The sequence below is a fragment of the Hippoglossus hippoglossus genome, chromosome 4 (assembly GCF_009819705.1).
Source record: "Hippoglossus hippoglossus isolate fHipHip1 chromosome 4, fHipHip1.pri, whole genome shotgun sequence".
Lineage (NCBI taxonomy): Eukaryota > Metazoa > Chordata > Actinopteri > Pleuronectiformes > Pleuronectidae > Hippoglossus > Hippoglossus hippoglossus.
The window spans coordinates 6,613,493-6,626,861 of record NC_047154.1 but is presented as its reverse complement, the minus strand read 5'-3'; the positions used below and the strand labels follow the sequence as shown (position 1 = coordinate 6,626,861).

General features: G+C 42.6%; 2 protein-coding genes across 4 annotated transcripts in view; one reads left to right on the top strand and one right to left on the bottom strand.

Annotated features, from left to right (window-relative positions):
* The window catches only part of cyfip1 (cytoplasmic FMR1 interacting protein 1), a 36,836-nt gene that overhangs the window by 868 nt on the left and 22,599 nt on the right, over positions 1–13,369 (bottom strand). The window contains exons 19-30 of the mRNA XM_034583930.1: positions 10,478–10,554; positions 9,930–10,038; positions 9,732–9,851; positions 9,326–9,525; positions 8,204–8,291; positions 3,636–3,779; positions 3,343–3,433; positions 1,839–1,969; positions 1,682–1,754; positions 798–892; positions 451–689; positions 217–364 (exon numbers count right to left, since the gene is read on the bottom strand). Of these exons, the coding sequence (XP_034439821.1) occupies positions 217–364; positions 451–689; positions 798–892; positions 1,682–1,754; positions 1,839–1,969; positions 3,343–3,433; positions 3,636–3,779; positions 8,204–8,291; positions 9,326–9,525; positions 9,732–9,851; positions 9,930–10,038; positions 10,478–10,554 (1,515 nt within the window). The remainder of the gene's footprint in view (positions 1–216; positions 365–450; positions 690–797; positions 893–1,681; positions 1,755–1,838; positions 1,970–3,342; positions 3,434–3,635; positions 3,780–8,203; positions 8,292–9,325; positions 9,526–9,731; positions 9,852–9,929; positions 10,039–10,477; positions 10,555–13,369) is intronic.
* LOC117760699 (fibronectin type III domain-containing protein 9) lies at positions 5,294–8,127 on the top strand. Of its 3 annotated transcripts, XM_034583939.1 has the most exons (3): positions 5,294–5,510; positions 5,858–5,882; positions 6,985–8,127. In XM_034583939.1, the coding sequence occupies exon 3, from the start codon at positions 7,069–7,071 to the stop codon at positions 7,702–7,704; it is 636 nt and encodes a 211-aa protein (XP_034439830.1). In that variant the 5' UTR covers positions 5,294–5,510; positions 5,858–5,882; positions 6,985–7,068; the 3' UTR covers positions 7,705–8,127. The 3 variants fall into 3 exon arrangements, with proteins under 3 accessions (XP_034439830.1, XP_034439828.1, XP_034439829.1); XM_034583937.1 differs by lacking the exon at positions 5,858–5,882; XM_034583938.1 differs by having other exon boundaries at positions 5,294–5,882.

Sequence of the window (13,369 nt, the reverse complement as noted above, 5' to 3'; positions counted from 1 at the left end):
CTACAACCAACAACTAATTAGCTTAGCATAAGAACAGGAGGCACCACACAATTTTAAGTTGGCTGTCACTGTTTTTAAGGTCAAATAAAAAAAATTATGAATATTAGATTACTGACAACCATGGTGGTCCATATGAAGCGTGCGAGGTGTTAAGCTGCCATTTCAGAGTAGTTACGGAACATGACAGTATTTCTAATCCTCATGTTTCTAACTTACCACACTCTTGATAACCTCATCCTTGCCGTCGTGTTTCTGCACCTTCAGGAGGTGGTAGCTGAAGTCCAGGATGTCGAAGCGTCTCTGCTGTCCCAGCAGGGCGATGATCATGCAGCCGGCCCAGTGGAGGCCGTCTCCGAAGCACTGCCTGGAAAACAAGAATGTTGCTGTTAGTTAAGCTGCGATGCTTTAAATCCCATTTGGCGGTACAGACGTGCGCCCTGATGCACTCACTCCACTGTGAACTCGTGGGCACCCACAGGGATGCAGTACACAAACTGCATCGCACTCCAGAGACGGTGGAACTCCACACACTCGTCCACGTGCATTACGCCGTTGCCGGGCAGCGGTCCACGCCAGATGGTGTCCTCCAGGAAGCCTCGCACACGCGTGAGGATGACTTCGAACATGGACAAACCGCAGCAAAGCCTCTCTTTGGTCAAAAGGTCGCCCTCACGAGCAATGGCTATTTGCTGAAAGAGAAGTGAAGCAGGAGACATGTTGGAGGATTCACTCTTAACACGACTGAGGGTCGACACATTCCAGAGATCGGGTCCTGCTCGTTTCCAGACGGACTGTACCTGTGGGGTGCCGAGGCGTTCGATCAGAGGAACCAAATGCAGAGCTGTGTATTTGGCTTCCAAACGCTTCATCTTTGCATCCAAGCGTTCCCCCTCTACACAGTGAGGAAAAGAAAATCCAGTCATACATCCAATGTACATATAATATATATATTATTATCCAGTGTTCAAAGTCTGATATATATTATACGTTCATGTTTTGTTTTACGACTAGGAAAGTTGCAACAAAGCCATCTCAAGTTGCTGACATCATCACTTATAAACCAATTCATAGTTTTTAATGTGAACTTGTTAAATGTTACAAACTGCATGTCCATCCAGCACCTCACACCATCGTTTTTAGCCAATACACGTTTTTCTTGATTAACCTGATACCTTACAAAAAATGTACATTCCTGTCACACCTGATCTTTTTTCTTTGCGCTTCGGCATTATGCAAATATTGGAAAGTGAGTCAAGGTTCTGTTTAAATGCTCTAATCACATAAATATAACCTGTTGTTTACAGCGTCCATGTTTTTTTCACAAACACTTAAAAAATAGGACCTTCTGAGGAGCACGTGGATGCACAGAAAGCCCCGTAAAAGTCCTGTTTCCTAAAAACTACGCTACACGAATGAGCCACAACATCCAAATAGTTTTAATGTTTGGTTGATCGGTGCATTTGTTTACACAGTTACAGTTTAGCAGCTGTGGAGGGGAGAAGGGTTTTCACTCCTCTCCTCATTCTTTACACAATTATTTCAGTCTCTTTATTTCCTTCCAACAAGCAACAAGTTGTACAAAGTTGTTCAGTAAAACAAGCCTCATTCGTTATATAACCTCAGAAACAAAAGTAAGATCGTTTTACTTTGAAATCAATTGTGTTTTCTTTCTGGTATTTACCTTTGACGTGGACTCTGGGAAGAATGTTTTGGAAGGGTGCAGCATGCAGCAAATCACAAACTTCTTCTTGTGACTGGAGAGAAGATTTGATAAAAGTGAAATCACCAGAACATACATATTAAGTTTGGAATTTTCCTGATCATACTGTGATCCATACCAGACTCTGCTCGCTCAGCAGACAGAACAGGAGGGCATTGCCCACTTCCCTCAGGTTCTGGAAACAAACCGTCTTGAGCTCAGCGTACTCTACGATGTCCTTCAGCTGGTGGTGAAAGAATTCCAGGATACCTGACAGGAAAAGCAGGGTAATTATCACATTATTACACATCCACCACACAGCAGCAACCATCCATCACAGCAGTAGGTACACCCTGCTGATTTATAAGCACACACTGCCAGCCATTTCAACTTCCGGCATGAAGCTCGGCTCATTTCCTCACAGAACTTAAGCACAGAGGACTCTTAAAGAGGTGTGATGTTCCCACTGCACCCAAAAACTACAACAGGAGAAAAAAGCTCAGCTCTTTGTTCTATTATTTCATGTCGATTTGATGCCGTGTTTTATTGTTAAAGCAGATGTAAAACAGCTCATAGTGTGTAGCTGCACAGCTCGCTTCTTTCCTGTCACACAGCACTAAGAGGACATTTCTGTTATCAGCTCTTTTTCAGTTCCAGACTGTGCAGTTTATAATAAATTGTAGATTCCAGCAGGGTAAGTAAACTAATAATAACACAGTCAAAGGCATTGCTGGTTTATTTCATTTTATCACAGCTATCACAGTTAACAGAGAGGTGGAAGGATGAGTTAGAACATTGAGAGTGTGAGGACCCTCTTAAAGCAGGCCTCTCCCTGCAGGAGCCTGATGGGGGTTTGGTCGTCAGGGAGATTCACCTTGGTCATTGATTTCTATATTTACATTTCCTGTTCATTTCTTTAAATAAACTTATTTTTAGTTTAAACTCATGTGTGGATTTCCCTTGATTGTCCAGCCTTGAGTTGGGTTGTGACAAGAGTTAAAAACATTTTTGCCTAAAGTGCCGAAATACAATGAAATGTGTATGCGTAAAGCCTGGGCCCCACTGGCTGCGTGTGCAGCGTCTCTCAGGCCTCTGTTGTTCCCACAGGCAGCATGTTAGCTGTGTGTCTGCAGCGGAGCTGCTACTTGAGGTTTCTAGTACAACTACTGTATTTCCCTGAATAAAAGTACAGGTATACACACAACTAAATGCCAGGACTCTATGGTATGAAGCCATGCATCTTCAGGGCCTGCAATAACAATCAAAACCTTGATACAACTATTGAATGGATTCCGTCAACAGACATGCTGGAGTGCTTTTACTTTGAAACGAGATAGGAAGTGTTGCAAATAACTATGTTTATGACATTAACAAGATCATTTTTACTGTCAATACTGCTGTGAACTGCACGTGGCATGTGGAGGAAACAGGTGAGAGCCCAACTCTAAAAGAGCAGTGCAGCTCACACAAAGGAGATGCACCTGTGATGTGTGTCTCACACAGGCAGTGTGGCCGCTGTAACCTGATCACATTCTGCAACACACACGCTCCCACAGCCGATGTGGCCCAGACGTAATGCACTCCTGAATAGACCATGAAAAGCTTAAGGCCGACCAATAAGCACAGGTTAAATGTTCACCTACCTGGGGAGCCATACTCGTGGCGTGGAAGTCTACAGATCTTGGGCATCACCTCCATCAGGGTCCTCACATACTGCATTATGGTTCCCTGGAGCTGTACAAAAAAAGGAACTTTATTAACCTGCAGCATATTTTAAAGGAAATATTTAAGAAAAGACACAACCCATCTTCTTTTACTGTTGATATGACATCAGTCACATTGACAACTAACAAAGACAGCAGCCTCGTTTCACCTGGTACAACAGCAAGTTTCAGCAGTGACATTTTGCCTCCTACAAACTCAATGTCTTACTCACCAGACTTTTGACAACCTTCAGCAGTTCCTCCATCACCACGGCGATGCCCTGGTAGCCCAGCAGTCGACACATGGCTTTGATGTGCGGGGGACCCACGAAGTTCCGGTAGGAGCTAAAAATGCTGCTGAACGCCAGGTTCAAGGTCTACAAGTTCAGAGGGAAGAAAAGACGACAAGAAAAAATGTTGAGCTCAGAGGTCTTACACTTAAATTAAAGTTGTATTGTAGAGCGGTGAGGATGAACACTGATAAACCCATAACCACCACTTCCTAGGTTTGTCATCATTAACAAATGAGTACTTGAAGTAAATTAGACTTGTGTGTGTGTGCGAGAGTGTTGATAGCAGAGCTGATTCACTTGTTTAAAAAAAAGAAAAGAAAAGAAAGAAAAACTTAAAGCCTAATGGTGTAATCTGTTAGTTGCCCTCTAGGGGCTGCAGTGTACAGTGTGGTGTATATGAAATCCCACAATGCATTACAGAACGTTCTTCATCCATTGTGTACCTAATGGATCTTAAGACATTTTTGTTCACCAGTCAAGTTACAGGGAATATGTTCACAACCTCTCCAGGTCCTCAGTTATGGTGTTGAATAAAAGCCAGAACAATGTGATGTCACAGGGAAGATCTTGATCTTTGACAATCAAAAATGATAAAGTGATAAAGTGTTATATCCACTTTAACATCTGTGCTTTATTCACAATCAGTGCATTAGTTCTTGATTTAGAAAAGCAGGTTTTTGTGAGGTGGTTGTGGGTCCAATGACTCAGAGGTAATCACAGTTATTGATCAGCTCCAGCTCCGATCAACACTGATGTAAACACGACAGGTCGACATGCACATTTTCGCCCCTCTTGCTGTTGCGACCCCGCAATTAACGACGGCTATCATGGAGTCAGTAACTTCTGCAACTCTTTGCCACGTCATCCACGAATTCTAACTGTCTCCATTCAAACAGCATGCTGCTTTCTACTGTTAACTAACCCAGTTTTTACGACATGTTTGAGACATTGAACGTAGCACAACAGAAAAAACTAATTTGTAACAGCCATTGCTATCGTTGAAGCCGCCCTGCTAGCAGTGCTACATTGTTTAATCCTTTTACAGGCATGAATCTGCCTTGTAGATTACGAGACATTTTATGTGAGATTGTATCGGCACTGGATTAAAAGGTTGTGTGAGTGTTAACAGTGCAAAGGATAAACATCACCTCAATTTCATATTTTTGCAGATGTAGAAATATTGTCCTTTATGGAATTCTCGGTTTCAGGGGATGTGCAGCAGCGTTATTCACAGTACATTTTATGACAATCTGGCCAGCAGTTGAGACGCATTGTTCTGGACTACACAGTCGGACGGATGGATCGACCTACTGAGGAGCATTGCAGCCCCCTCTCCCCACTCCACCCTCGAGAACACGCCACTAGATTGTCCCAACAAGACGGCATGGACCAAATTTATGATCATGGGGAAATTAATGATTAATATTTCAACAATTCTACTTGGTTAACTAGTATGGGAAAAAAAGGGAACAGAACATAATATCAAAATAAGCAAATTTACAACATTGTAAAAACTATGTACATAGAATGACCCTGTTCTGACCTCCACTTCATCCACTGCAAGGGGATTCAGCTGTCTCTCTCCCCTGTCGGCTGAGGCTGGTGCTCTAATCCAGCACGCACACACAATATCTCTGGTCCCCTCTTGAGGCTAAAAAGCTACACGGCAGCAGCACGACGTCACAGCTGTTGATGCGCTGACAGTGATACAGTGTAGATGCTTATATGAGTAGACAGCAGGAGCACAGGACAGTCTGAAGCAGCAGCTCAGACACTACACATCCATGTCCAACACGTGCTGGAGCGGTTTACCCGGTAAGTCCTTTCTCCTCTCATGTTTGATTGAATGACCACCGATGATTCGCTTGAAGAGGATCCTTGCCATGTGGACAAGTACGTTTTGTTGCTATGGGTTACAGCTAATGCACCAGAAAAAGAAAAGAACTTGCTCAAATTGACAAAAGATTGAACATTTGTTTTATTTTAGAACCGACTCTAAACCAACTGTTCTTGTGAGAATACGTGTCTGAAATTGTTAATGTTCATAAAATTCATATTGTTAATTACGGCTTAGTGAGAAAAGACCTTTGAAAAATAAGGAGTAAAGAGCAAAAAAAGGGATAAGTAACCTTTTACTTTGAATACGTCTTCTTTCCAGTAAGTACCCACTCTGCACTAGTTTAAATGGTAATAGGCCAAGTAAACACTTCAGGTTAATTACGTCACACTGCATTTGATAACATAAATTCAACACTGATGATGTAATCTGGGCTTTTCAATGAATCATGCTTCTGTTTTGTTTCCATTTCCACAACATGAAACTTTATTTTACCTGACATCTGTCCCAGGTCTGGACTATGTTGTAATATATGATGGAAAAAGCTACGTTTCAATAGATATAACAAATAATGCTCAAATTAAAGCTGAAACCAAAGGTTGGAGCTTCAAATCTGACCAGTGGGGGGGTTTAAACCGCTCGATGTCGGCAGATCATCACCTGTACTGTACCAGCACAGATGAGCCTCCTCCCAAAACATCCTGCGTTGTGTAATTTGCTGAACATCTGTACATACGCTCACCTCCCTCCCACCGCTGCACTTTGTCCCAGATAATCCTTTTCACAATGCTTATTATCCTCTGATACAGTTTTTTTCCTCCTTGCAGGGTGGTTAGGTCGGAGTGAGTGGGATGGGTGGATGGGACTTTTCTAAATTATGTTCAACACTGCGCAATGTGAGCGGGATCCTGAGATTTTTTCCAATTACGACAGAACAGGGGCAGTAATCCAAGTGGTCAAACACAGACTGCAATAACTACAAACAAACCTACAGTCATGGAGGCTCAATATTCCGACTACCTCAACCCCTTTTACTCTTTTGTGCAATATTTCAGTGTATTCATTGTCCTTTTGTGCAATGATTCATGAGACTGCATATCTTATAGTTTGTGTATTTATTCTTCATTTTTATAAATATTTTCTTTTTTAGTTTGGGTATTCATCAATAGTTCAGTGCTGCTCTTTTAATTTGCCTGTTTTTCTTATGAAAGCTACGCACAAGAATTCCAATGTAGCCTAACTGTCTTGTACCTGTGCAAATGGCAATCTATCCATCCATCTATCCATCCATCTATCCATCCATCCATCTATCCATCCATCTATCTATCCATCCATGAAGTTCAAGGTGGAAAGAAACATACATTTTAGAAATGGCCATGCCAAAAATCTTTATATCATCTGTATTTCTTCATGCGATTGTTTTACTGTGTTTTTGTCGTCTCTCTTTCCCAGTTTGGATTTTCATTTTGAGCGTACAAAGACTAACAACTGAGGAAACACTTCACTCATATCAACTTAACTCAACAGCGCCTCCGCATGGGGATTGCAGTCTACAACATCACCGCCACCTCAGCGAGTGTGAGCTGGCCGTCGTCCCCCGGCTGCCTGGACACCTTCTACAGCGTCATGTACGACCCCAACTGGAACAGCCTGCTCATGGGCTACAAGCGCAAGAGTTTCATGCACGAGGAACGTATCCCTGTCAGTCAGAGCAGCACCTACCTGGCCAACCTCCTCTCCCAGAGCGCCTACTTCTTATGTGTGACGTGTCAGGCCGCCAATCCGGTGCCGGACCAATGCCAGGTGTTCAGCACTCTGAGTGCGAGGGGCGAAGGTCACGAAAGAGGGGGCTGGGAACTTGCCATGGGCGTCTGGCTGACCTGCTGCATCTTACTGCTGGTCATCGCCAGCATCCTGTTGTGGGGATGTCTTCACACCATCTGCTCCCTCCAGAGCCAGGCCTCTGACGGCAGCCCAGTGGTGAGCAACTCGACCCTCCAAGACATGTCTGGACCTGGACGCCTCTACACTCCCCGAAGCAGCACGGACGCCACTAAACATTCCACCACCATGCCGCCCCCCCTCCTCTTAGCACAGACCACTGGCCACATAATTACCCAAGACCATGAGCTGAGGACACTCGCTAAGCTGTCTGGCAGTGAGCCAGTGTGAATCAACTGGATTGAGGTCATCACAGCATTGTTCTGCCCGCACTGAATTGTCACTGAGTGTTTTCATCCACTGACAAAATATAATTTGGGTTTAGCAGAAATAAAAATGTTTTCAAGGGAACCGAATTAAAAGAAAATATTACCGCACCACTTCAAACTTTTCAATGAAACATTTTGTGCAAACACATTGAATAGTAATTGATCAAAATGTGTTCCTCTGAATGTTTCTCTTATAAATAACGAGTACTAAATCTCTTTTTTGTAATTTATATTTCGATTTATGTTCACAAACATCTTTATTTTTGACGCTGATCCCCAATAATTATATTTGTCCACTTGTATTCTAGAGAAATATCTTACTGAGTGTTTGATTTCAACATGTGGACTCAAAAGAAGTCCGTCAAATCACGGCAAATATAAATAAGAATAATCCTCTGCTCATGAAATCCAAGAACAGAAAATGAAGGATAGTGCTTTCTCGGTGGGGGATGGTGACTGACCTTTGACCCGTACAGATACTGAGGCTGAGCGTTGGGTGGCTTGTCTCTCTGGAACTCTTGGGAGAAGGGCAGGATGGTGCGCACAAACCTGAACACAGAGAGACGTTATTATGTTTTATCTAAAAGGATTCTAAAATGAATCAACACACACACACACACACACACACACACACACACACACACACACACACACACACACACACACACACACACACACACACACACAAAGATGAACCTGCAGCAATAGGTTTACTATGTTATACACACAGCTTTATCATCTGAGAAATTATGATGAATAAACTGAACATCAGACATTTGTAGCTCTTTAAACACCCAAACAAGGTGTGTTTATTGGCAAACTGCATGTGAGGAAGCTGGTACTGCTTATTTCAAAGACCACTGCTGAGTATGAATCTTTGTCATCCACACATCACAGGATGTTCTCTGTGTAGTCCAGACAGCACAACAGTGAACAATCAGAGAAGTGCTTTCTTTCCAGCAGGGTACCACAGAGATGATACAGTTCATCAAATAGATTGGTTCATCAAAAATCTCTCACTGTGGGAAAACCTAAGCTCGGAGGTTTGTTGCAGGCCCATTAATAAGATCAGAGTTACAGACAGAACAATATGTCAGGCGAGGGGTATTGACTATTAAAGCCAGTATTATTTTTGTTACATTGTTACTACTCTGGTCAGATGAAACTGCTCTGGGAGCCCTGGGCAAACATTTGTTGTTGACCACCATAAAACATATGACAGCTCATTATTCAGCCAAGTTCTCTGGAGCTGAAATGACCAGTCACATACATTAATCTACATTTATATTTTTGAATCTAGGTTTGTCATTTGGATATTTCATTGCTCTTTATTTCATGTTTATATTCATTTACAATGCTACTGTGTATTATATAATTTATGAATGATTGAACTATCCAATGAACATTAATTATGACTGCAGCGTTCAGCAGGAAACTATAATAAACAATGATTTGTTTGGTCATGCATATAGTGAATAAATGAAGTTGTGTACCACCAGTGCACTCAAACTGCAGAGCATACTGGCTAAATTATTGACTTTAATAGTGGATTGTGACTCAGACAATGAGCCAAGCTAACGCACCTGTTGGTCGAGCCATTGTAGCAATAGTTGGGCAAGAAATCATAGTTGAGTTCCCAGAAGACGTGCAGTGTAATCCTGCCGTAGGGGGCCGACACGTTGTGGTTGGCCTCGCGGAACATGGCGTCCATGCTGTCCAGAGTTAAAAACTTGCTGAGGAGCTTGTGCGTCAGGCGGTTGATATCCAGAAGACCTTCCAGCTCCTTTAACCAAGAAATACACAGAATAACAGTTTATATCAGCACGCCAACTCTCAGGTTCCTTCTCTCTAATCAGGACAAGGACAAACTGTAGATCTTGAAAATCACACGTGCTCCTCTAAACACATAGAAGAAGAAGCAAATAACAGGAGCAAACACTAAAATAAAAAGAAGATGTTATTTAGTCGCAGTGATTAAAATCAACATACCATGATCGAGGTGAGGTCCTCACTCTCAAAGCGATTGATGGCCAGTTCGAGAGACTTTGAAAGAGCAGCTGAGATCCTCTGAGTGATGAGCCTGTTCAGATCTATGGAGCGGCCTAAAAGCTGAGGTTCACAACTAGTTAGTAAAGGCACAACAAGCGCAAAATAATAAATGAGGCAGGCGATTGGTTGAGTTTATACCTGGACGTGGCGTTGCTTCAGCAGAGTCTCGTAGCGGTTGGAGGAAGGCCAGGGAATATTGGCCCCCTGGTTCTTGCAGTCAGTTCGCAAACGTTTGTCAAGGAGAAGACTGAGGGATTAAAAGGAAAAGTGAAGTTAACTGTATGAAGGGTGTTTTTATAAAAGTGCAAATCGGCATTTCTAAAACTAATTTTGTTTTCCCCCCAGAAACGAGTGCATTACATCCATGGTTCCCAGCTCACACCGACCAGAGGAGATAAAGAACACTTCATCAACCTATCCATTACCCTAAGCTAACTGTGCTCAATTGTTAAAGACTCTCAGTATTAAAGTGCCATTTAGTTGGGGCGAGGTCTGTGTATTGTAGCTGGAAGCTTTCAGGTCAGCAACACAACAGATTGGGTTCTGAGTTTTTTCTACCTATACATTCTAATAAAATCATAAATACAATTTGTTCATATAATTGAGGTACCAAGGATCCTCTGGTAACTTGGAACACAATGAAAAGGAGGGAAAAATACAAAAGTACATGCAAATGATTCACCTACCTTCCTGCTAGAATCTTGTAGTAGCCAAATATCTGATCAGCCAGTTTGTAGACAAACTGATCAAAGCACAAGTTCACCTGAAAAACACGGAGGTTCAAATTAACTTGGATTTTTGAAAAAATGTTTCAGTCTGTGATGGACAGAAATAAAAACACAAAACAATTTCTTTCTCAATTTGGAAATGTTGCATTTGCAGATACCATTTTAAAATCACTTCTTACTCAAAATTCAACAGACCTGTAGGAATAGTCATTCACAGGGATTTAGAAAAAAACTTAGTGTCATAAGACAGTGTTCCTCTACATACAAAGTACAGTGCCAGTTCTAAACGTGTCTGTTTAAAAAGTTCTGTTCTCTTGTCCAGTTGTGGAGCTACTTCAGAATTATCCCTTGTCATTAGTGAGTCCTCCTCAAACAGTTCTACAATATACTGTCACTTTTTATTGTTTGTGTGCTGGAAGTTGTGTGCAGAGCTTTTTATAAACAGTCTATGGTGCAGAGTGAAGTTAGAAAACTTTGTGTTCATCCTACCTGGTTTATCTGCAATGAAGAGTTTATACTCAATGGTTTTCATAAAATGAAACTGAATTTGTGGTTTACACACATGTTTGATGCTTTACTCAACTAGTGTTATTTTGTCAAACATTATGTGGTATGCTCCAAAATATTTGATTTAATTACTTTAATAGTAATTTTTGCAACTGTAATATACGTGATAGTCACGTGGGTGAATGTTTCATATGCATTATGGAGAGATCAGTAAATGACAGCAGCACTCAGGTGGAACGGTTGGCACGGGAGCAGTTGCACCCCGTACTCTCTCTTTGGGGGTAACTTCCGCCCACATGCCAGATGCAGTCTGGATGATGAACTGAATGCTCCGTGTCTTTATTGCTGCTGCATTCATGCTGTATTTTACAGGTTAGTAGTGGGTGAGAGTCACCTACATTAACTCCTAAAGCTTAGCTTGATCACCACGAGTGTCATTGAGACATATTGATGTTGTTGTGATTATTTTGTTGGACTGTTAAAAACTTAGAAACTCCGCTGGACAGTGAGACGGGAGACACTCGCGCCACTAGGTGGGCGGTGACAACAATCGCCTGTATAGGTGTTTATTTTACCTGCGCGTAGTCTTGCAGGCAGGTCGCTATAGAATGGTGTTTACTTTACACAGTGTGTATTTCAGCGCCGACACACACACACACACGCTGTAATAAAGTCATGTATTGTTATTGTGCCTTATAAAGACCAGTTATAAGCTAATGTTCAATAGGTTTATATTGAAAATGTTTGTATGTCAAATTGTGTTGAATTTGAATAAGATGCAGTCTGGATGATGAACTGAATGCTCCGTGTCTTTATTGCTGCTGCATTCATGCTGTATTTTACAGACATACTTTGTTGCTGTGGTACCAATCCTGGGACCCGTAACAAATTTTGGGGGCTCGTCCGGGATCTCTCTCCATAAGAATCATCAAGGGGAGCAGATCCAGTGATATCAGAACCACGAGGCCAAGGCGAGGTGACGTGATTACAGCCGTGACAACAGCTGGTGGGTGTCCACGAGGGGAGATCAGAGTCCAAGGAGGGTCTTCATTCTTCCAAGGGAACTGCACTGCTGTTTCATCACACACATCATGTCCACCGCACGCAAAGAACTCGTATGGAACATCAAAAAGAACTTGTTCAAACTCTCGGACAGCGACGTATACCGGCTGGCACGGGACATCGCAACTGACAATCAAAGTACACCCGATCTGAAGTCCACAGATGAAGAAGGTTGTGTTGATTATATCCTTGACTATATGAACTCTGATACTTTACTCAGTTTTGAGGATGGGGGAATGAGTCAGTTGTTAATGTTGAACGATTTGGTACGTGAGATAATTAATGATCGTAATACAGCTGTCATTGCAAATGGGGTAACTCAGGAACATGAAACACTCACAACTACATCAGATAACATCGTAGATCAAACTCCATGGTCACATTACGCTACCAGTGATGTGTCAAACACCAGACACGATACTGCTACTCCAGCAGCCACAGTCCAGAACATACAGGACACTAACCGTAGCACAGACGCCACCAGTCAAAGTGTGGACCAGCTCCAAATAATGCATAATGAGCTAGGCAAGAGGCTACAATACTACAAAGATATAGCAAATGCAGCACATCACAGTCTAGGTGAGCCCATGCCACACCAACTGCCACGTCATATCCCAGCTACGTTCGATACTGAGAAGATGGTTTCTTTAAAGGACCTCTCCCATCTCCAGCGTAGGGAGTTTAAGATACATGGGGGGCAGATTGGGGACCAAAGCTCTGACATCACATATAGCAGTATCTGTAAGCAGATAGACGAGGGAGTCAGGGAGGGTTTCACAGGGACAGAAGTGATCCGAGCTGTGCTGAGGATAGTTAAACCAGGTGCCTTCAAAGACATGCTCACCCATAAAGATGACATCACAATTGGTGAACTCAAGGGCTTCCTCAGGCCTCATCTTGGTGAGAAGGCCAGTACGGAGCTGTTCCAGGAACTAATGTGTGCAAAACAAAGTGAACAAGAACCGCCTCAACAGTTTCTGTATCGCATGATTGGACTCAAACAGAAAATCCTCTTTCAGTCAAAGCAGGCCAACACAGACATTCACTATGACCCGAAAACCATCCAGGAAGTTTTCCTTCACACCATCTACCAGGGCCTAGGGTCTAAACACACGGATATCAGACAACAGTTGAGACCACTCCTCTCGAACAATCAAGTGACTGATGAAGACATTGTCAGTCAAGTTATGAAGATTCTCAGCGACGAAAATGAGCACCAGCGCAGGCTAGGTTATGGTCTCCGACAGAAAGCAACACATTCACACAGTGTGCGAGCGGATG